This window comes from Dunckerocampus dactyliophorus, chromosome 11, assembly GCF_027744805.1.
Source record: "Dunckerocampus dactyliophorus isolate RoL2022-P2 chromosome 11, RoL_Ddac_1.1, whole genome shotgun sequence".
In the NCBI taxonomy this organism is placed as follows: domain Eukaryota; kingdom Metazoa; phylum Chordata; class Actinopteri; order Syngnathiformes; family Syngnathidae; genus Dunckerocampus; species Dunckerocampus dactyliophorus.
Genome location: NC_072829.1, coordinates 2,067,490 through 2,091,113, shown reverse-complemented (window position 1 = coordinate 2,091,113; position 23,624 = coordinate 2,067,490). Strand labels below are relative to the sequence as shown.

Below are 23,624 nucleotides of genomic sequence, written 5' to 3'. Positions count from 1 at the left end.
CTCCAGGTGTGCACAAACTACACTTAAATTTAAATAAAAACATGGAAGTTTTTTTTTTTTTTAAACTATCGGTATCGTATCAGCCTTGAGAAGCACAAAGTTATCGGTATTAGTTTGGAAAAAAAAAAAAAGATACTGTGCATCTTTAATTAATACACATAACTGCATGTCCAAGGTTCATTTTAGAGGAATTAATGCATTTCATCAATAAAAAGTCATCAGACTAAAGTCCGAGTCAACCCCGAGTCACTGATGTCAAAGACCAAGTGGAGTTTTAAGTCTTTGATGATACTGCCATGCCGAGTCCAAAGTCCAGACAACTGTACCACCTGCTTCCATTATGCTCCACTTCCTGTTCTATGGTTATCATCACACTTTTCTTGCTTGGCATCACTGGTACCATTCTGTGGTGGCATCACAAAACCCCCGCCCGCAAAAGTCATTTTCCAAAATGTATACTTCAGGGGCACTGGAATTTGGAGAATCCAGTGTACTTGAAGATACTGTGGGGGCGGGGGGCGGTAACTTTTTAAAATGAAAGTAATTAAAACGGTTTTGTGCTCGTGAGGGATTTATTTCAGACAGAACGTATTGTTATTCACACTTTTATACAATATTCCATAAAGTCTGGAGGTCATTTGAATACTTGGAACAACTTGACACAAAAAAGTCGACCATTTCAAAGACAGCCTATGATTGGGTAAAAAAACAGACGATGACTCAGTGTGGTGAGGAGAGACTAGTCAGCACAACCCGAAGCAGCCGTTCTTATCCCGACACAAGCTTTTCTCTTATGGAAAGAGTAAAAACGGTGGCCTTATTTAAAGATTTATTCCTTTATGATACAAGCTTTGATATGGACCACATGGCATGTTAGTTTGTACATTTATTCATATCGACTAAACTTCATAGCAGTGACACCGAGACCAAAAAAAAACAAACACTCAAAAGAAATTAAAAGTTAGCACTCCCCCCCCTCCCCAAAGTAGTTTGCCATCAGCATCAATCACACTCTCTCACACACGCACACACGCACACACACACAGAAATTGGAACAAATACCTATACACAAGATAAAAATTGATATATTTCAGTTTCAATATTAATGATATTACTGGATTCCACAATAAAAGGCAAACGAGAAGTAAAGACGGCATTCAAATGAAAAAGGAGGTGAAACCGCCAAAAATTCCTTTTTTTTTAACTCTTCTTCATGCAAGTGGGAGGAGCTTTCGCCGCCATCTTCTGCTTTGTAAGTGACTGGCCTAATGCCACCCTTTCTCCTCCCATGACCAAAGGGAGGTCAAGGGTCGCTTTTGGAGGTGCAACAAGAGCCTCGCTGCCGGTCTGTTCCCTTTTCTTCCACAACTGGACGTCCTTCCTTCCTTTACGTCACATCGATTGGTCCAAACAAGCAAACACGCGTCATTTCATGGCACAGACGCCACCGGTGCTGAGAGGCAGAAACGTGGCTTGAAGACGATGGCACAATTTCTCTTTGTTCCTCTTACTGAGAAGAAAAATAAGATCCGCAGAGGACGCGGAACACCAACGCACACTTGCCGTTAAACGGGTTAAGTGCATCAAGGGGTTAACAGCGTTCAGGTAGAGTATGTCCTGTAGCCACAAAAGCATCCTGGCTCCTTTCAGGCAGAAGTGTGTATGTAGCGCGATTTTTGAAAATGTTCTTTAAAAACGTGTCCAGCAGTTCGACACGGGCACAGTCGATGATGATGATGATGATGATGATACTTGTCTGGAGTAGTGTTTCGCGTGTGGATACGTTGGCACAAAAAAAAGCATCCAATAGGACAAAAAGTTCAACCAAAACATCAACTAGACTTCCAGTGATTTAGTCCACCGCTGACACGATGACCAGCATGAGGAAGAGGACCATGTTTGTGTGTGTGTGTGTGTGTGTGTGTGTGTGTGTGTGTGTGTGTGTGTGTGTGTGTGTGTGCATATGGTACATAGATAAGGGTACAAGGAAGGGTTGTTTCCTTACAAGAGGAGACAGCAATTGCTCTCTGTGGTTTTTTCTCTGTTTCGTTGACCTACAAAGAGAGCACAGAGACCAACGAGTGAGATTAGGCCTTGTGTGGAATTGACTGTTGATGAATCATCCCCTCACTCATTCAATCCCAGACATTTTTCCAAAGATGTAGCGGTCATTTTAGACCATTTGGACTGATCTTTCAAGGCACACAGAATATTGCGTTCTATAAACGTGGAACCTACCAAAAGAAAGATTAGACCCCGTCTTTCATCAGAAAAAAAAGACGTTTGTTTTTACCTTTTTCCGTTCTTTAGTAATCAGCAGTAGAACATAGGTAAGTTTCAGGAAAATATCAGTTCCCTACTAAAACAGGGAGACAACCAGCTTTTTGTGAAAAGATATATTTCAAGCATAACTTTCACTGACACAAATGTTTTGCTTTGGTGACAGCTCAAATATCTAAACAACACAAGACAAAAAAGGGTTGTTTTACATCAAAATAAAAATCAACAATCAATCAACTATTCACAATTTTCACATTTGGAACTAAACTGTGTGTGTGTGCATGCGTTAAAATTTCCCTCCAACACGAAAACTTCTGCATGCTACACTCCTCCACACTCTTCCACTTCCTCCTTGCTGTCGAGTGTGTTTTTACATGCAAATGATCCATCAAATGCACTTTGATAAGAGCAGCGTATAGAGAACATACAAATCCTCTACTTCTAAAATCACAAATATGGGAAACGTTAATTCACTACCGAGCAAGATCGACAAGGGCCGATGTTATCGGTGGGCTATGGGACATACCTACTAATAACATATTTTTTCTTTAATATTTCAAATCTATGCGACTAAAATAACATTGTTTCCTTACAATTTTACGAGCTTACGCTTTTCAATGATATGCCGTAACTCAATTTTTTTTAACAAAAAGCAGACCCCCAATCTATGGCTTTCAGGCCACAGTGCTATACATAAATATTTTAGCAATGTTTCTATAGCTTGTTTACAACTTCACAGGTAAAAAAATGAAACAACTCAATAGTCATTTTCACATGAAACTAAACTGCAATGAATAACTTAACTTCATTTGATATCTTAATCAAGAAATAATAATGTGTTTTACTATTTTTTCTGGGGGGGGGGGGGGGGGGGGGGGGGGGGGGGTTTAGCATTAAAAATTCAATTTTGGTTAAAGAGTGCCACCATACTCATCTACCCATTACAGAAACACACCAAAAAAGATTTTGGTCATTACCAGTGCTGTTAATTTAAGGTTGCTGTGGCACAGAACTGCCACTGGGTAGTGAGTGACCTACAGTAATACATTTATTTGTTCAGCACCGGGAGTGCTCACCGTGAGAGTTGGGCTCTGGAAGAGTCTCCCTGGCAACCAGGTGCATGACTGTGGTTCGGCCCGGAGGCAACTTCAGAGCTGCAGAGACAGAATAAACACATTGTAACGTCAAACCCTTCCAGCTAATTCTTAGTATTCAAAGCCTGAGGAGAAACACATGATGCTTGCAGTCAACAAGATACACCCAGAGTGCTCTCGTAGTTACATCTGCTTTGCTACAATACTGCATATGTCTGTACAGGTTACACTTTGTCATTTCCAATACTGATACTGCAATGTTGTATACCAGCCGATACGATACAAACCTTCTTTTCGTCATGATTGTTATAGTCATAGATTTGTGTACATGTACTTTCTTTACATTTAATACAACACTATGTTTAAAGCGTCCCTGACATGATTTATCAGCTTTGTTTAAAAATGTAATATATTGTTTGTAATTATAAAGATCGGTCGCCTTCAAAACACAGAACGGTAAGTGCAAATTACTCTGGAGTTGTTTATCCTTCAATTATTGTTTTAAATCAGCTTCTTAATGAGCTTAAAGTGGTCTTTATAGCGTGATTTAGTTCATATTTCGGCGCCATCGCAGCCAACCCCCCACAGTGAACATACATATTGCTGTGAAAAGATGCTTATACAACATGTATAATTCTTACAGTCTTGTCGCTATCATGGAATAGTGTTTAGAAAACATTATGTAAAGAAGATATGAGTTACTCTGTTCTGTAGCAACTTTGATGTCGTTCTTTTCTTTTTTTCCTCTGTACCGACGGAATACCATCCTCTTTCAAAATGTGTTTATACCGTACTTTCAAGCCAAATGCTTTTTGTACAGGTGTTCCTTCACAGCAGTCATCAGTGAAATGATCACTGCAAAGAACAGAACTAGCAGTGGGCGTCCATTTGTCTCTCGTTCTCTGCACTTGCTTTGTCCATTTTTGTCTGAAAACATTCCTCTTTTGGAAAAGAAAAACTTAAGTATCACCTGGATACTATAAACATCCAGCAGCAACACAATTAATCTGTTATTAATTTACCATTTGCAATTTACCATTACAGCATTAACTACAATATCTGACATATTTAAGCAATGTTGATAAATCATGTAAGGGACCCTTTAAACTGTGCAACAAATACTACTCTAAGCAGAAATGTTGTTGTAAATTCTCAATGCTAACCAAGGATCCACTGCATGTTAAATAATAAAGTATATTTATTATTATGGTTGTAGTTTATGTACCATCATGTTGATAGCTGTTTCTTAAATTTGCCTGGTGGTGGTGGTGCACCCCACGTAGTCAGAGCTACTGCGGCCACTGTCTCACCTCCAAGGGTCACATTGCCATGAAGGAAGCGTCCCTGGAAGATGAGGCGGAGTATGCTGGGGCTGCTCACCCGCTCCTCCTCCCATCCTGGTGGCCAAAGACACACAAACATCACCGTTATGAGCACCAAAGAAGCTGCTGTGTAATAATGTCACACAAACTAGATCGGCAAATGCAAACGTATAGAATTGTAAACTGTGCTCACCCGTGGGCCAGTTTTCAAATACATGTTTAGCGATGTCTGTGGCCGAGTCGTTTGGTGAGAAGGTGAAGTCCTGTGTTTTCCCACTGACCAGGATGAGGCGGAGGTGTACCTGAAACAGTCAAACAAAAACAATCCCCATGATCACAAGTACAATCCAGCCACGGTGGAATCCCTCCTCTCACTCTAACCTCCTCGGACATGAGGCGACACGTGGGGGGCATTCCAGCCTAATGAGATTTACATCCACTGTGAATCTCCACCCTCCCACAAGGTTCCTTCGTTTACTGAGGGCGCAAGGCAAAGTGAGGACCGTTTGCCAGACGACATACAGAGAAGGGTGGGGCTGAAGGCCGGCGAGCGCCCGCCAGTCCGGGCTGTTGGCCTAATGCGATAACCCCAGGTGTCCCAGACAGCTCTGGGCCATGTTATTAAATTTACATGGCCAGTGCGTCGCTAAGAAGGAAGGGTGGGGGTGGCAGCGCATGTGTCCATGGGAGGATCTTTAATTGAGGGGAAACTACCACCAGGCAACTTCGTCAAACCGAGAACTAAAAATAAAGAGGGGTCTACTTGTCCGACATGTTCTCAAAGGAGAAGTTCACTTTTTGGGGAATTTTGCCCCTCATCCACAATCCTTATGTGAGACATCAACACATCTTTCTCTTTTCTGTGCGTTCTAAAGATATAAAAGGAGGTGAAAAGAGGCGGCTAATTAATGCATGTAAAAGGACACACCTATTCCACATAGAAAGCCCGCTATTAAAACACCTCCAAAGACCTCCAACAAGGTTTTATGGTTTTCTATCCATGCATGTAGTGTATGTAGTTCCAGGTACATTCACGATAACATGAAATACTTCCAGTATTTTGGGAACTTCCTTCCTGGGCGCATTGATTTCACATAGCAACATAGAAAGGAACGCCACACCTAGCATCAAAAATAAAAACACAACAGCAGTGGCGGCAGCTCCAATATGTAGCGTTACTTTTCGCTAGTGGCCTGAGGCATTGTGAGCGAGTGTGTGGTGGAGCTAGTCGCTAGCCGCCTAGTAGCTAGCCAGTGTGGTGTGGTGAGGTGTCACTATGCCAGTAACATAGTTCTTGGGCGTAACAATTATAATAACAATAATAATAACAACAATGTCGCCGTAGCTTGGTTAATATGCAGCTCACATGATGGAAATGGAGCTTTGTTGGCGCAGAGATATAAGCTCATATATAGAGGAACCTCTAAGGCCCTGTGCACACAGGGTTAGTTGTTACCCATACAGATCAGTTAATACTGATCTCTCACGTCTACACAAGAACGGCTCACTGCGTGAAAATGATGTAGTGTAATGGGTGACAGCCAGTGCAGCTGCACAAGCGTAGGTTGGAAAACCCTCACTCCCTTGGCCATAAGAGCTGCGCTGAATGCTGGGTCGACAGTACGGGCTTTTGGCCCAATGGTCAGCGCTATCGCCTCCCATTCCCAGGGTCTTGTGTTTGAGCCCCGGCGCGGGCCATGTGAAGCAGGCGGGTTAGAGTAATACATAAGACGCGCCTACATGTGGTGCAGTAAACACACACAACAACACTATAGAAGAAGAAAGAATGCATGTGCATATGGTCCATTGTCTTTTGCTGGACACAAAACACAGACAACAGAAAGATGTTGGCAAACGCACGACAAAAATCCCAATCTCTTGTCTGAACTGACAACAAAGTGGAATTACTTCTGCGAGTCACTTTGGAGAAGAAGACAAAAAGTATGTCGACCGCTAGTTGTGCGAGGTTCCCTCTTTTTCATCTCAAGGTGCAACATCAACTTCAAGAGCGGCGGAGGAGAGAACAAAGAGACTTAATCACGAGGTGTGACGTCAAGGCGGGACAATCCTGCTCTCTGATCTGTTTACAAATACGACGCTGCCACTGTGGACCCTCGCTACCAGCCCCGCCCCACACTTCCCTCCCCCCATTGAACTGAATAACCTCAAAGAGGGGTTACATACCCATGTCATATTAACAAGCTTCCGTCCCCCCCCCGCCCCCCAATGCATACATCCCTTTCATCCGCCGTGAAAACAACCTCAAATCTGCCTGGTTTCCCATGGCAACATCTTCCAGGGCACATGTCCTTGAGGTTCTCCAATCCAAAGGCCGACGTGAAATCCTTCAAACACTGGTAGAAATTACTTTTTTTTTTTTTACTATGAAGCGGGTTATCATAGCTCTTAAAGGCTTAGCCGCTCTTGATACATTAGGTACATTTTCCTAAAAAAACAACTTAGCTTATGCTCCCTTATGAATGTATGCTTGCATATTTTACAGGACAACAATGGAGGATTAAGGCATCGTACAAGGCTTTCAATGTACAGAAATTTCTGTTTCTTAGAGCCTATATTACGACATTTCATTGTAATTAAGACTACAAAAGGAAATTCAATTCTTCAATATATACCATTAATAATTTTTCCTTTATTATTCCATCCCCAAAGTAAATTATATTGATTTGCAAAATGTATTGTATGTATATACTGCGACTGCTTGCGATATTACAGTGTCACCTCGCTTTTTGTTACCAATTCGTTCCAAAAAGGTCCGACAAAAAATGAAAACATACGAGAACCAAATAACGTAAATCCAATTCAGTCATTCCAGACACCCAAACGTATAAACAAAAAATACATTTCACAGAGATTCGTTATAGTTTTACATGAAGAAAAACAATGCCAAATAAACGGATGGAACTTGTTGATAAGGACTTCTCGTACAGCCTGGCGGGATCAAATTGAATCGTGTTTCTCATCTTCTTTACCAAAGTGCTAGCACTCTCAACTTTCTGTGGCCCCATTGAGGGTTATTTAGCAGTTGCACTCCACACAAATGCAAGGACAGTGAGCCGGCAAGGCACAGGTTGCTTTGTTTAGGCACTCCATTTCGCAGATTGATACACTACAGGGCAAACGTACTGTAATATTGTACGAAAGCCCAAAATTTTTGCACCCAAAATGTTCTCCAAACTACTCTTATTTCTAATTTCTTTTCATTGTTATTCTACGTATGTGGCTTTAGAATGCTACTGTACACATACATATATTTATTACCTATTCACTATATTTATACACTATTCAAGATTTTTTTTCCATAATAATTTTAATGAATATAAATAAATAAATAAATAATAAATACAAACGTCCTCGGTAGGGACGCAGGGGTTGGCTGGAGCCTATCCCTGCTGACTTAGGGCGTGAGGCGGGCTATACCCTGGACTGGTCACCAGACAAACAACCATTTCTCACTCACGTTCACATTCATATCTAGGGGTAATTTAGTCTCTCCAATTAACCTAACATGAATGTTTTTGGAATGTGGGAAGAAACCAGAGTACCTGGAGAAAACCCACGCACGCACGGGGAAAACTTGCATAAGTTTAAAATATTTTACAAAATGTATTACTATGGTCATGAGCTTTGGCTAGTGACCGAAAGGACAAGATCGCGGGTACAAGCGGCCGAAATGAGTTTTCTCCATAGGGTGGCTGGGCTCTCCCTTAGAGATAAGGTGAAAAGCACTGTCATCCGGGAGAGACTCGAAGTAGAACCGTTACTCCTCCACGTTGAGAGGAGCCAGATGAGGTGGCTTGGGCATCTGGTCAGGATGCCTCCCAGACACCTCCCTGGGGAGGTGTTCAGGGCAAGTCCGACCGGTAGAAGGCCTCGGGGAAGACCCAGGACACGTTGGAAAGACTATGTTTCCCAACTGGCCTGGGAACGCCTCGGGATCCGCCGGGAGAAGCTGGACGAAGTGGCCGGGGAGAGGAAAATCTGGGCCTCCCTGCTTAGGCTGCTGCCCCCGCGACCTGATCTCGGATGAGTGGTAGAAGATGGATGGTATTACATACTGCCTGACGCCTTGGCATTCATTGTTCTAAGCATTGTAAGCATTCTGATTTAGCCAATACCACACTGACTCTTTTCTAACCACCCCATAAATGTGTGCTGTAAATGTGTCCATTCCAAAATTCGGGGTGGGTGCACCAGGGTCAGGACTTAATCAATGGGCGTGTAAACCTTAAAAGGAAAGTAGGGCAACGTTTTAACTGAGATTAGACAGATGGTGTTCGCAGGAGCTGCAGCTACTGTCTCGGGCTAAGTGTTTATGGACATTGGTTAATCCATCACCCCTGCCCCCACCCTCCGCCTACCTATACAGCCAAAAATGGCTTCAGTTTGAGGAAAATGATGCTGTAATATCAGCACCATGACAATGGTAAATGAAGTCTGCAGTACATACAATAATGACCACGGCATCAACACCCCAGTACAAAAAACATTCTTGATACAAAAGTCAATAAATACAACTTTAACATTTTATTTGATTTCTTTTAAAATAACATCAAAATCAATGCAAATTCTAACAATTTCAGAAACTAGTGTTCTCTCTTTTAGTGAATTATAATATAAAATCAATTTGACTTTGACATCACGTCTTGGTGGTCAAAATTGGCCAGTGCGTGCATGAAAACATAAACGGCAGTACATTAACAAGCTTTCGCACGGGGGCTACTGGAAAAAAAAAATAACCAGACCAATAGAGGTAAGGGCAACTGTCATTATGGCAGCGGCTGTTTACAGTAAAATATAGTTTCCAGGCATGCTAGGGCACCAAACCTCATGTCTCCAGAACTTTCCAGAATGACATTGAAGACTGGATGGTTAAAAAAAAACCTACTGCTTATTGTTTCATGCAGTGTTTTAATTTTATATTGTGATTTTCTTTGTTTTCGGTAAATGACAATTGCAATGGCACCCCCCCCCCAAAAAAAAAAAAAACGCTGGAGATCACCGATCGGGACCATTATTTGTGTTTATTGGAAACCCTCACTCACCATATCGAGATCCCTGTGGGTGCTCATGGCTCAGCGAGGACAGAAGGCAGTGGACCCGGAGCAGAGAGGGCAGGACGGGCGTGCTTCAGCTGCTGGAGACGGGGCCAGAGCCCTAACACAAACAACACCAAGTGAGCTGCTTATAGCACAGTCTGGCACCAGGACTGTACAGGATCAATTATTAGGACAGCTTACATGTCTTGCTCGCTCAGACGGCGTAGAAAAATCATGACCTATGAAGTGAGCGTTGCACTCCATTTCAATTAACACATTGCAGCTTTTCTACCTTAAGATATAATAACACCAATACGCCACAAGCCTTCGAACACCCCCCCACCATCTTAGCAGCTAGCTACTATTTAAAGGGACGGGTATCTTAAATTGGCCGATGCAACTATCGCTGCAAATTAGCTGGCTTTAAAATGTAAACTATATGATTTCAATGAATTGCTGGAATTGATCGTCAAGAGACAACGGCAAGTTACACAAGTCGAAACCCAGCGAAGAAGGGGGGTGTTAAAGCTAATGTTAGCATTAGCTTTTGCCAACACTGCCGCTGGCTATTAAGGAAGCTAACTGTTTAGCAAGATGTACGCCCTCATTTTCCATTCCGTCGGCCTCACCTGCATTTGATGCTTGTGATGGAATTGTGCATTCAGTAAAGTGGGGAAAATAGTCGAATCGAGGCTTTTCCAGAGGAAAATATCGAATGCAGCTGGAAAGGCTGAAAGTGGGTATCGTTGGCTAATGGACGGGAAGACGCCGGATGTCAGCTGATTGTAAACATACAAAACAGCCGTAAAGGGCGCTGGGAGATGAAGTTCAACACGCCGCGTCGTTTATCCAGCCTCAAAATAGCAACAAGTCACACTGGTCGGTCGTTCTCTTGAGTTTAACGTAATAATAAAGGTAATTTATTTCATTTAGAACTTTAGAAGCCAATTATTAATATACATTCGAAAGATTTCTGAGAGAGAAAATCACACATGCCCTCTTTGGAAGCCTTTTACATGGACTCTTTTTTTAAAATATTTTTTTCACATGACTGTCACTGTAAAAAGTGTAAAACTATGGGAAACTGTAGGACATGTACAGCAAAGTGTGAAAGGACTTTGGTCTCCATCTTTCTATTTTCTATCGCGTATCATATCATATCATGCCACGTGTTATTTTTGTCCTCGGCATCTACAGTGTCATTATCAACTCTAACAATGCTATTGTGGACTCAAAATGCCCACAACTTAACCTAAAATATATGACAGATAGACACTGAATACTGTATAAATCTATAAGAGAGATAGTCGTCATAATTATTAAACCAAAAGGGGAGAACAAATAACAGCCTCGTCAAATTAAGTATGGTGTACAAAATACAATACATTCTGTTACAGTAGGAAATAGATGTTAATCATCACACAAGAGCAGTGGGAGAAAAACAGAACCAAAACATTACACATAACATTATATATTCATTTTTAAAGTGTGGACAGATTTTCTTACATCTGGTCTACTTTGTTTTGCATTTGTTATTTCACTGTGCACCTGCTTCCTGTTTATCAGGTTCAAGTAAAAAACAGAACATACTGTTAACAGGTTACGGCCAGGTAAACAATAACCAGCAGCCAGCAGTACACTTTGTTCCCCACATACAGTACAATTGTTATCCAAAGATGTCTTGCCAGTTGGAGAGGTCAGAAACAACTGTCATAAAATACAGTCAGCCACATTGGAGGGTTTTCCAGCATGAAGTGCCTTTTTAAGGTCATGCCACAGCATCTCAGGTCAGGACTTGGACTAGGCCACTCCAAAGTCTTCAGCCATTCAGAGGTGGACTTGCTGGTGTGTTTTGGATCATTGTCCTGCTGCAGAACCCAAGTTGGTTTCCACTTAAGGTCACCAACAGATGGCCGGACATTCTTCTTCAGCAGAATTCATGCTTCCGTTTATCACAGCAAGTCTTCCAGGTCCTGAAGACCGTCACACTACCACCACCAGATTTTGCAGTTGGTGTGATGTTCTTTTTCTAAAATTCGACATCACTTTTACACTAGATGTAATGAGACACACACCTTACAAAAAGTTCAACTTTTGTCTCGTCAGACCACAGAGTATTTTTCCAAAGGTCTTGGGGATCATTAAGATGGTTTCTGGCAAAACTGAGGCAAGCCTTAATGTTCTTTTTGTTGGTTTTGAACTTGGAACGCTGCTATGCAGGCCGTTTTTGCCCACTGTCTTTCTTTTGATGGAGTCATGCCGGCCACTCCTAGGAAGGTTCACCACTCTTCCATGTTTTCACCATTTGTGGATAATGGCTCACACTTTGCTTGGCTGGAGTACCAAAGCTTTAGAAATGGCTTTATAACCTTTTCCAGACTGACAGACCTCAATTAATCTCAGTTATTTTTTTAACAGAGGGGACAATGACTTTTTCATACAGGGCCATGTAGGTTTGTTTTTTTTTTTCCCTTAATAATAAAAAAATTCATTTAAAAAGTGCATTTTGTATTCATTTGTGTTGTCATTCACTAATATTTAAATTTGTTTGAAGATCTGAAGCATTTAAGTGTGACAAACATGCACGGTCACCTAGTGGTTGGCACTTCAGCCTCACGCCTCTGGAGATCTGGGTTTGAATCTTTGTTGGAACATCTCTTTGGAGAGTTTTTATGATGCCAGTACTTGTGTGGGTTTTCTCCAGGTACTTGCCTCCCACATTCCAAAAACATGCATATTAGACTCTAATGCCAGATAATTGTCTGTTGAACAGTCCTGGGTGTACCTCTGGAATAGACTCCAGCTCACATGTGACCCAATGAGGACAAGCGGTCTTATAGAACATCAATGGGTGGATATTTTAGGTTTGATTATGGGCATTTTGAGGATACAATAATATGTGGTCAGTTGTCAGTTGACAATGCTGACAACAGAAAACACAAGTATTTTTTTGTTGTTTTTAAAGATATAGATATCGTGTAGCAATGGAATGATAGCTTATGCTGTGATGCAGGAAAGAAAAAAGAAAGGAAAAAGGGTAGAAAAAATAACATTATGAAAAAAGTTTAAAAATAAAAATAAAAAAAGCTGTACAGAGACTTTGTGGTATAGCTTGTCGGCCTCACAGTTGACGGTTGAATCGCCATTCCTGCATCTCCATGTGGAGTTTGTGTAACAGCTTCTTCTCCCTGTCCATGGGTGGGTTTTCTCCAGGTACTTTGGCTTCCTCCCACATCCCAAAAACACGTATGTTCGGCTAACTGGAGACTCAACATTGTCCACGGGTGTGAATGGTTGTTTGTATATACAGTATGACTGGACTGCGATTGGCAATCAGTCCAGGGATAGGCTCCATCTCCCTGTGACCCTAATGAGGACAAGTGGTATAGAAAATGAATACATGAAAAAAACTGACAAAATACTCTAATACTTGTACAGTGATAAAGTAAAAGTAAAAAAATGAAAGTTCTCAACTGTTTAATGAGACATTTTGATGAAAAACACATTGTGTTTGCCCACGTCCTAATTGCCCCGTGTGTACCTGGAACTTAGGACAGTGTCATAAAGTGTTACATAATGCCCTATAAACGGTACAAGCGGAGCTGTTTACTGCCCTCTTCTCACTGACCGACTACATTTCCCAGAATGCCGCTGCACGCATGCGCGGAGCGTTTTGCTTGACAGTGGTAAACAGACGTCAGAAGGGAGTCTTCGCCTCGACTCAAAACAAAACAAAAGCAAACAACTATTAAAGACACCCAAGGAGTGAATATTTGGACCACCGGGACGACAACAACTTTTACCCAACTCGCCGACCACTTGAATCGGCTACTTTAAGCGAGTTCTCGGCGGCTCTCGGAGGACTTTTCGGCGCATTGTAAAACTCCGGAGTAGCAGGGGGAGCTTAAGCGGCTAACGCTACGGAGAGGCTACCGTGCTTGTTTTCAAAGTGCGGCGAGTTTTCGGAGCGACGTAGCCCGGAGGACCACCCGGCTTCAATTTAACAAATCCCGAGGAAGGCTTCACTCGGAAGGGATTTGCTAGCAGACCGCAGGTCGAAGCTGGATTTGGAGCTCCGGGCCTCGGTGGAGAGGCGTTTTGTAACCGCTTGTCGTGGCATCGTGTGCGGCGGCACGAGTGGAAAACATGGCAGATGGTGACACGCGCTTGGCCGCAATGTGGCGGATTGTCCACACCTAAATTGCCTTTACGCGTATTTCTCTTATACGCTTTTTGTTAGGAAGTAATACTAACAGCACATTCATTTTTTAAACAGTAGTCGCCATAAAATACATTGGATATTTGTAGGTTTTTAGACTTTGCAGGGCTTCAGGTGCGTCTTCAGGCTTGAACTGTCAGCGTGGAAGGTGTTGTCTGGGGACTTTTTACGTTGTTGTTTACAAATCGTAGCAGCAGCCAGATAATCCCTTCACGTGTGCACAACTCTTGTAAACAAACTTTTCTACAGGAACTACTTTTTTGTAAGATACATATATATAAATAGATAGAAATAGATATATACATATATATATATATGAATTTACAACACAAAATGTTAATGCGTTGTTCATGTTGACTGGATTATTTTGGATCATATTTTTTGTTTTCAGTTTAAGAATAGCCAGCCCCAGATGTTGTGGTGCTTTTGTTTTTATTTCATCCAAACAAAAGAGCTCTCGTTCCCTCCTGTATAAATCAGAAGGTTTATGATAGTTAGTATTAAGGAGATTATTTGGGTTCCCTAATCTCCAATCTGAGGATTAGCTGGAGCTGCTATTGGTGTGCACAGATTATTACGTCTTTTTTGTAGGCTCCAGTGTGTGCAGCATATTGTTTTTTTCTGTAACATCTCAGGATTGAAGAGGTTGATGTTGTTTTAAGCGGTGTTTTTTTTGGGGGGGCCTTGAAGTACCGAGCACCGTCACAATGGAGGAGTCGCTAGTGCCACCCATTGACCCAGATTTCGAGCCGCAGAGCCGGCCCCGTTCCTGCACATGGCCGCTGCCGAGGCCCGACATCTCGGCTGTCAAACAGGAGACCCCGGACGGCACGGAGTCCGCCGCTGGAACCCCGCCCAACGACGAGGACAAGCCTGAGCCGCAGCCAATCACGTCCGAGCCGGAGAAAGCGTCACCAGCGTCCGAGGGCGGAGCCATCGCCGGAGTGGGTGGGGCCGCCGCGACGCCCAGAAAGGGGTCATCTCGGCGTAACGCGTGGGGCAACCAGAGTTATGCAGACCTCATCAGCCAGGCCATAGAGAACTCGCCTGAGAAGAGGCTCACTCTGGCTCAAATTTACGACTGGATGGTCAAGACGGTGCCTTACTTCAGAGATAAAGGAGACAGCAACAGCTCTGCTGGTTGGAAGGTCAGTGAACGCATCATTGTTGACATAACAGAAAGTGTACGGCACTAAACCATGCACAATATTAGGTACAAGTAAATGCAAAAGCTTGACATTTCTGTACAAAGTGAGCCCCTGGGGACATTTTTGGCACACTTCAGATTGTAAAAATACAATTCATTATTAATGACATATATAACTAAATACTGTACTTATATTTTTCTGTATGCGACCATTGATTGGAAAACTGCCCATGCTCTACAACATGGATTATTAAACTGTGGTACCATATCATATTCTCCCCAACTTCACGATAAACAAAGGTAGCATATTTAAAGTTGTCTCTTGTGGTAGGAAATACAAATCAATTCATTTTGATTTCAATGAAGTTACCTTAGCAGGTTTGCAAAATATGTATTTCTTTATTTTGTTCTGTACTTTATTTTAGTATATATTCTATATGTATTTCTTTATTCTGTGCCTCCCCTAAAGTCTTATACATTAAAAAAACACACGCAGACTAGCATGTTACCATTGTTAGCATGCTAATGTTGGCATCGTACCATTTTAGCCGTTTTCATAAGTAGAGACTTATCTAAACACTTAGTTCTGTCGTGCTAGGTATCGTTCCTACATCTGTTTTAAATTTTGGCACGTTTCCGAGTGGCTTCGCCTCTTCTGCTTTGACACTCGTGCCTTTTCTGCTCATTTCTGTGTTTCCCCTCTTCATCCCTTCACTCGCATTCACACACAATTTCTCCAGAAATTCTAGATCCTCTAGTTACACATAATATTATGTGTTCGATTAATATGAATTATAACAAACATCACGTTATCAATTCAATAATTATTTTCTTTTGTTGTGCTTTGAAACAACACACATAGGTTGCATTTTTTGCCTTGATATCTGGCCACTTTTTTTTTTAAGTTCCACTGACGCTATCGACAGTGGGCACTACCTGCACTCGCTCATCTTCCTGTTGTTCAAAAAGCCACAGCTGTGTCCTCCAAATATTGTGTTTTTACGGGCCTCCAGCTTTCCAATTAAGATTTCCACCTCAGCTTCAGTGAAGTTCCGCTTCTCAGCAGTCATGATTCAGAAGAACCGAGCGAAATGCAATCAAGGATCATTAAATATAAAAGGCGCATTCATGAGCTTCTACCATTTAAGGCAAATTGAGGGCGTGACGTGGGGTGGAGTTGCGTACGCCACTTTTTTTTTTTTTTTTTTAGGTCTGAATATTTTTTTCCGTACGCAAATTTTGGGTTTGTGGCGTACGCAGCCTTTTGGTCAGATTTCCATGCACAGTTTTAGAAGTGAGGCCCTTGGTTAGTTGAAACGTAGCTCGCAGGCTGAAAAAGGATGAGCACCCCTGATCTAGTGGTACAGATTTGTGGTACAGTAGATTCCTACTTTTGGAGGTTACCTTCCAGGATCACCAGCATTTGCCGGAAAACCGTGAGTAATAAATATGCCCATAAAAATGTCACATAAATGTCAAATATCACATATTCATAAATTGTTACCGACTTCTACTTTTTTTTGGACCAAAAAGCCTCATATTTGCCTGGCCGCGAATGCTAAATTGCAAATGTGCGGGGATCCGCTGTACTGGCACCCCAGTTTGAGAATCAACACTTTAAAGTGCAGCAACTTGATGCTATAAATGTCTTTTTTTCTCCCATCTCTGATTGCAGAACTCAATCCGCCACAATCTATCGCTGCACAACAAGTTTCTGAGGGTCCACAATGAGTCAACAGGAAAGAGCTCCTGGTGGATGCTCAACCCCGAAGGAGGTAAAACGGGCAAAGCTCCCCGCCGCCGAGCTGCCTCTATGGACAACAGCAGCAAGCTGTTAAAGAGCCGCATGCGGGCCAAGCAGACCAAGAAACAGGCGGGCGCGGGGGCCGGCGGAGCTCTGCAAGGTGACGGCAACGTGGCGTCCAATGGCGCAGACAGCCCCAGTTCATCCCAGCAGTTCTCCAAGTGGGGAGTCAGCAGCAGCAGCCCCTCCTCTCGAGGCAGCCTGGACGACGCCGACATGTGGACCACTTTCCGGCCGCGCACCAGCTCCAACGCCAGCACCCTGAGCGGGCGTCTATCACCCATCGCTCCAGGCCAAGAGGACGATGATAACCTCCCTGAGGACGGGCTGCTGGGTCGCTACACCGCCAGCTCCTTGACCCCCACGCTCACTGAGACCCTCATGGAGGAGCTGGATCTGATCGACGGTCTGACTTTGATGACCGGCCAGCAGGGGGGCGCCAGCCCCAGCACAGCTCCTGCGGCACCCCCCACCCCGCTACCGTCCGCTTCCACGCTGCTGCCTCGCGGCTCCAACTTCTCCTCCTTTCACCAGCTGCAGCCATCGCAGACGTCCCCCCACACGGGCAACCAGGTCCCAGTGGGGGCCAACAGCAAAGAGCCCTCCACCTTCAGCAACTCACTCTTCAACCCTCTGTCCAGCTCCAGCTCTCATGGGTCGGGTCACTACAGCGCCCACGTGCCCTCCAGCCTTGAGGCGCTGCTCACCTCGGATTCTCCTCCTCCGAGTGATGTCCTCATGACCCAGGTGGACCCTCTCATACCAAATCCTGGCGGGGTGGGCCTTATGGGTCTGGGGTCCTCAGTGGTGGGCGTGCGGTCTAAACCCAGTCAGCTACTGCTGGGCAAGGGCCTCGAACCCAACACGGTGGCCCCGAGGAGCCTACAGGCTCAGATGCAGCAGCATCTTCACCATCAGCAGCACCAACAACACCAGCATCACTCTCAAATGAGCCTGGGCATGATCCTCGCAGGGATGTCCCAAGACATGCCTCAGATGTCTGCGGTCAAAGCACAGCACGCCACCATACCGCCAGTCGGCACTCACCACAGCGTCCCCCCGGCCGGTCCCGCTCTGCAGGGCATGGCTCAGTTTGGCGCGCCGTCCTGCTTCCAGGCGGCACCGGACCGTCTGCCCACAGACCTGGACGTGGACATGTTCACCGAGAACCTGGACTGCGACGTGGACTACATCATCAACAGCGACCTCATGGACGGAGACAGCATCGACTTCAACTTTGACCCCATCCTGCCAGGAGGCCAAGGCTATGTGGGGCCGGCCACCACGCAGGGCTCCGCCCACAACTGGGTGCCCAGCTAAAGACTTTGTCAGGTATTCGTCTTTCATCCCCGTCACAGTACCTACCCTAGTGACCCCCTCCACTTCCATTTTTCTTATTTATTTTCATCTTAAAAAGATTGATTTTGGTTTAAAAATATTAATCATATTATTATAAATATTTTATTATTCTAAATTATTTTCCAAAGAGGGATTGTGTTACATTCGGGTCAGTACGGACGGTATCCTTCTTTAATTGCAGTTTCACTGATACTGAAAACACTAAAAATAGACGTGGGTCAGGGTCAGCACAGTTATTAAATAACTTTCTACTAACATTCATTTTCAGGGTAGTCTTATATTTGGGTCAATACCGTAATTAAATAACTTTCTACTGACATTTATTTTCAGGCTGCTCTTATATTCAAGTCAATATAGTAATTGAATAACTTTCTACTAACATTTATATTCAGGCAGCTCTTATATTCAAGTCAGTACGGTAATTGAATAACTCTACTAACATTTATATTCAGGCTGCTGTTATATTCAGGTCAATACGGTAATTAAATCATGTTCTACTAAGATGTATTTTCACAGTGGTCTTATATTTGGGTCAATATGGAAATACGGAAATGAACATTCTACTCACATTGTGTCTTCCAGGACATGTCCACCCACCCTCCCGACTCTCCCAAAGCTGACCTCATCACCTCATCACCGCAAGGACAAAACCACGGGCGGCATTCCTCTAGCTAAATAGCTACATAAGGAAAGCAGACGCGTCTCCGTCTCACCTGCCAAGACGTGGACAATCAGGAGACATGGACACCAGGACATGCAGATGAAGCCTACTATGCAAACACTGTCCTCCCCCCCACCTTCTCACTGATGATTTTAAAAGATGTGACTTTTTTTTTCTTTGTTTTTTTTTTAAACAGTTTTTAAAGATGTTCCATCTTTTTGGGTGGATGCGGTACGGCCGTGCTTTGATTGATCCGCCATGCTTTGGTACCCTGATTCTGGATGGGAGACCTCACTTGTGGCCAGTCCCCCCCCCCCTCGACTCTCATCCCACAGGACCATGTCAAGCGGGAGTGAATGGTACAAAAACAAACAAACACAAAAAAAAAAAGCAGCCGTGTGGCCGGCGACCGTCACACAAGTACGATTTCAACTGAAGACGATACATTGTGGCTTTTTCATTTTGTTTTATTTTGGCTGATTCAACACTATTTGCATTTTTTCAACTTCCATCCGGCGTGTAAAGTAGTTAGATGCGAGTTTTTGGTTTTTTTTAAACCTCCCTGATGTGCTGTTTAACTAATAAAATGAAGTCATGTGATTAATTTTTTTTTTTTAGGGCATTTGAGGTTAAATTGCCAACAAATGATGTGTTTTTTTTGGGGGGGGGGGCATTTTCATAGCACTTAGGTCCCCTGCACCACAGGGGCAATATTTGGGTTTTGACAAACATTTCATTGAGATATGTAATGTACAAGTTGCACATGAGGACACGCTATGCAGATTTATCAAGACAATTCAATGACATCTTGAAGGAAATTTTAAACTTTTAAAACCAACAACAAAAAAAAGTGTTGGGAGCTTCTTGTCATCACTTTCCAGTGCTAACTTGAAAGAAATAATAATAAGAAAAGAATATATTTGGTAATAGCTTTAATATACTAGATAATAAAGAGATGCTACATATATTACTACTAACTTTTTTACATTGGAGGATGCATTTTTTTCAGATAATAGCAATTTTTCTATACTTTTTATTTTTGTAAATGCATGTAGATGATGTCTTTGTTTTTTTTTAACATAACCAAAGGAACACTAATATTTGCATTTGCATGGCATTTCGGGAGCACTGGGGCCGTTCATCATAAATAAGCTTTGTGACATTTGTGGAGGCCTCGCCAGGTTTTGTATTTTTCTAGCTTCTTCTCTGCAGTTCTCATCTCAAAAAAACAAAAACAAAAGAAAACACACAACCGTTACCTCTCAGGATCGCTCGGAAGAAAAACAAAGACGAAAGCAAAACGACAACAAAAAAACAAATGTATTTATTTTACATATGTTCTGCTGCGACTGGAAACCAACATTTTGTGTCTTCTCAAAAGCTCTCCTGCTATGCATTTCAGTACCAGCTTAGCCCTTTTTTGGGGGGAGGGGGGGCTTTGTGGACTGCCAATGTCATAAAACACTAGCATGATGATACTGCGGAGAGACAAGCTTTTCTTTATATTTCTTTCTCTTTTTGTATGTGTATTTCATTTGCTGTTCACCGTGTACAGTTAAATGCATTCAATCATTTCACTGTTAAGCTCTTCAACAAAAAAAAAGCATGTGTTGTTTTTTCTGCTTTTGAGTGGTGCTAGATGGACATGATATGAATATGGTGCATATCAGGGCCTTTTTCTTTCAATTTGGTGGAAGTTGCCTGGAAGAATCCTCTTTTTTCTATCTATCTATCTATATATATATATATATATATGTATATATATATGTACATATATATATGTATATATGTATATATATATATATATATATATATATATATATGTATACACAGTATATATGTAGTCCCCAACTTGGTCACTTAAATAGATGAAATATAACGTTCCAATCATTCAAACAAACTATTTGATCCATTTATTTTTATGTCATGACATTTGAAGATTTTTCTCCAACTGGATGCTGTTGTTGTATTTAGTTGTCTTTCCCTTTCTTCTTCTTCTGTAAATTGTTTTCTTCACTGTATCGCGTTGATTAGTCCCCACGATATGTTTGAAATCTAAACCTGCCCCCATTATTCAGTATTTTAGAACATGGCAAAGGTTGTTTTTGTTGTTGTAAAACTATCCTATAGAGGTGGGCCAGTTGCTCATAAGACAATTATGTTCATTTTTGATTCATCTCAATAGTCCACCCCCCCGCCCCATCCCACACTTTGCTATTTTCTTTATTTGCAAGCTAGACCTGACAAACGGTTCTAAACAGCAACTTTCAAAGTCAATAAACTGCTTTAACCCACTTTAGTCCACGGCCTTTGTAGTCTTTTTTTCAAGATCCCCTATGATGCAAAATTGTAACAGTAATTGCAAAAAAAATGTCACAGAGTTGGGGGGGGGGGGAATAAAAATCTTGAAATTTTGAGAATAAGTCGTAAGTAAGCTCTTTTTCCCTCATACACATAATATTACCACTTTAGTCTCATAAATTTACAACTTTATCCTTGAAATCTCAGTTTTTATTTTCCCAATGTGGCCCTAATACTCCACGGAGTTGAAAAAAAAAATCTGAGATTTCAAGAAAAAAGTCGTAAATTTGCTCTATTTTCCCTCTTGACACGTACGACACATAATAATATTGCTTTATTCTCGTAATTTAACATTTTTTCTTGTAAATTTACGACTTTACTCTCAAAATGTCTAAAAAAAAAATTTCAATGTGGCGGAGTTGGGAAAAAAAATCTGAGATTTCAACGGAGTGTTAGGGCCACATTGAAAAAAAAACAAAAATCGGACATTTCGAGAATAAAGTCATAAATTTATGTGAAAAAATGGTAAATTTACAAGGAAAAAAAGTTGTACATTTACGAGAATAAGGTCGTAAATCTGCTTTATTTTCCCTTTGACACGTATGACATAATATTACAACTTTTTTTCTCGTGAATTTACAACTTTATTCCCGTAAATCTACAACTTTATTTAAGTAATATTCAAATCAAAGTTTATTTGTATAGCACCTTACAACATCCCAATGGTGCCCAAGGTGCTTCACAAGAGTAAAAACAGGTTCTAGCAAATGAGAACAAGGTAATATCGAATAAAATGGAAATAAAAACAACTAAAACAAAATAAAAAATAAAAATACAGGCACAGAATCACAACTAAAGTACATTTAATCATCATGTGTCATAAGACAGTCTGAATAAATGAGTTTTTAGAAGTTAAAAAAGTTTTTAAGTATTACAACTTTATTCTCAAAATCACAGATTTTTTTTCCAATGTGGCCTTAACACTCCGTCGTAGTTCTAAGAAGAGCTTCAAAATGCAAAAAAGAAGAAATGAGAGTGAGAGAAAAAAGCAATTTATTGCAAAGAAGCATTCAAGTGAAATAGGCTGTTCATCCGCTGATCAAAAGTTTAAGCATAGCTCCAAAAAACCCAAAAGCCACCTAAAATGTGCAAATGTCCATTTTTGTTTGGATTTAGATGAGCGGAACATACAAGATGGTCCAAAGATTATTCCTCTTATTCCTCTGGAAGAAGTCCTTTGTGAAGTGCAGCGTTGGCCTGTTGAAAAAGCCAGTCATCACCACACAGCCGAGGGCCTTCGGTCATGAGGGACACCTCCTTGCGACATCTCTACATAGCCGATTGCCATTTGACGCCCCTGCGCAACCTGAAGCTCCATTGTTCCATTGAAGGATCATGATGGTGGAAAAGATCTCAGGTGGGATCTCCTTGTCATGCCAGTAACGTTGGAAGCCATCAGGACCGTCAAGGGAGAATAAAACTATCTTCCACCTTTCAATGTCCCATGTTTGGTGCAAATTCCAAACGTGCTTTTTTCTTTTTGTTCCATGGGCCTCAGGATGTTTTTCAGAAGTTTGAAATGACCGTCTTACTGCGTCCATCCTCAGCAGCAATGTTGCGCTGCGAGGGGCCTTGCTTATGCAGATCAACAATCCCACCGTCTTCAAAGAGAGAAGGCTGTTTTGCCTTTGCCATCAAGAGATGATGACAGTGTGAATACCTGACAATAAATCACATTCAATCTACATTTTTGCCAACATCTTAAACTTTGCAAAACAGCCTATTTGAAAAAATTGCTTTTTTTGTCTCACTCCCATTTCTTCTTTTTGTGTTGTGATGCTCGACTTCGAACCTCCTTAAGACTCAACAGTGCAAAATGTACACTGTTGCAATGTTTCAACTGGTCTCAGTATTTGTGATCAGGAGTGTAGGTGTCCATCCCTCAGCGCTGTTTATGAGTACCTAACGCAGGGGTGTTCAAATTGCAGCCCGGGGGCCATTTTGGTGCCATGGCACATTCTAAAAAATATAATTCAACAAGAAAGCAAAACCAAAAAAAAACTTAAAAAAACAGCAAAAATGGTAAAATCAGCAGTAATTTTACAAGAATAAAGTCAAAACATCGTAGTATTATGAGAAAAAATAACTAAATTTTAGTTGCATAAAGTTGAAATATTATTGTTTTTTAAGTGTAATGTTATGACAAACAAACAAATAATTACATTAAATAAAGTTGTAATTTCTGGGAAATTAGGTCAGGGAAAAAATATATTATGGGACTATATAGCAAAAATGGGGGGGGGGGGGGGGTCATTTTTTAAAAAAAGTTGTAAAGAAAAATAAAACAAAATAAACTTGTCATTTTTGGAAAATCAGGTTG

The 23,624-nt window shown here is 41.9% G+C and overlaps 2 protein-coding genes across 2 annotated transcripts; one reads left to right on the top strand and one right to left on the bottom strand.

The window, feature by feature from the left end:
• Positions 1–1,898: 1,898 nt before the first annotated feature.
• ubl3b (ubiquitin-like 3b) lies at positions 1,899–10,528 on the bottom strand. Its single transcript, XM_054792934.1, has 6 exons — positions 10,383–10,528; positions 9,760–9,871; positions 4,890–4,998; positions 4,685–4,771; positions 3,357–3,434; positions 1,899–2,054 (listed from the first exon to the last, which is right to left on the bottom strand). The coding sequence occupies exons 2-6, from the start codon at positions 9,784–9,786 to the stop codon at positions 2,002–2,004; spliced, it is 354 nt and encodes a 117-aa protein (XP_054648909.1). The 5' UTR covers positions 9,787–9,871; positions 10,383–10,528; the 3' UTR covers positions 1,899–2,001.
• A 2,880-nt stretch (positions 10,529–13,408) lies between these two features.
• Positions 13,409–20,787, top strand: foxo4 (forkhead box O4). Its single transcript, XM_054792883.1, has 3 exons — positions 13,409–15,120; positions 16,795–18,255; positions 18,865–20,787. Exons 1-2 carry the CDS (start codon positions 14,680–14,682, stop codon positions 18,241–18,243), a joined length of 1,890 nt encoding a protein of 629 aa, XP_054648858.1. The 5' UTR covers positions 13,409–14,679; the 3' UTR covers positions 18,244–18,255; positions 18,865–20,787.
• Positions 20,788–23,624: the final 2,837 nt, after the last annotated feature.

Coding starts and splice junctions, on each gene's coding strand:
- foxo4 (XM_054792883.1), top strand. CDS start 14,680: ATGGAGGAGTCGCTAGTGCCACCCATTGACCCAGATTTCGAGCCGCAG. Junction 15,121..16,794: donor ACAGCTCTGCTGGTTGGAAG/GTCAGTGAACGC, acceptor CTCTGATTGCAG/AACTCAATCCGCCACAATCT.
- ubl3b (XM_054792934.1), bottom strand. CDS start 9,786: ATGAGCACCCACAGGGATCTCGATATG. Junction 3,435..4,684: donor TGGCAATGTGACCCTTGGAG/GTGAGACAGTGG, acceptor CTGTCTCTGCAG/CTCTGAAGTTGCCTCCGGGC. Junction 2,055..3,356: donor TCCAGAGCCCAACTCTCACG/GTGAGCACTCCC, acceptor CTCTCTTTGTAG/GTCAACGAAACAGAGAAAAA.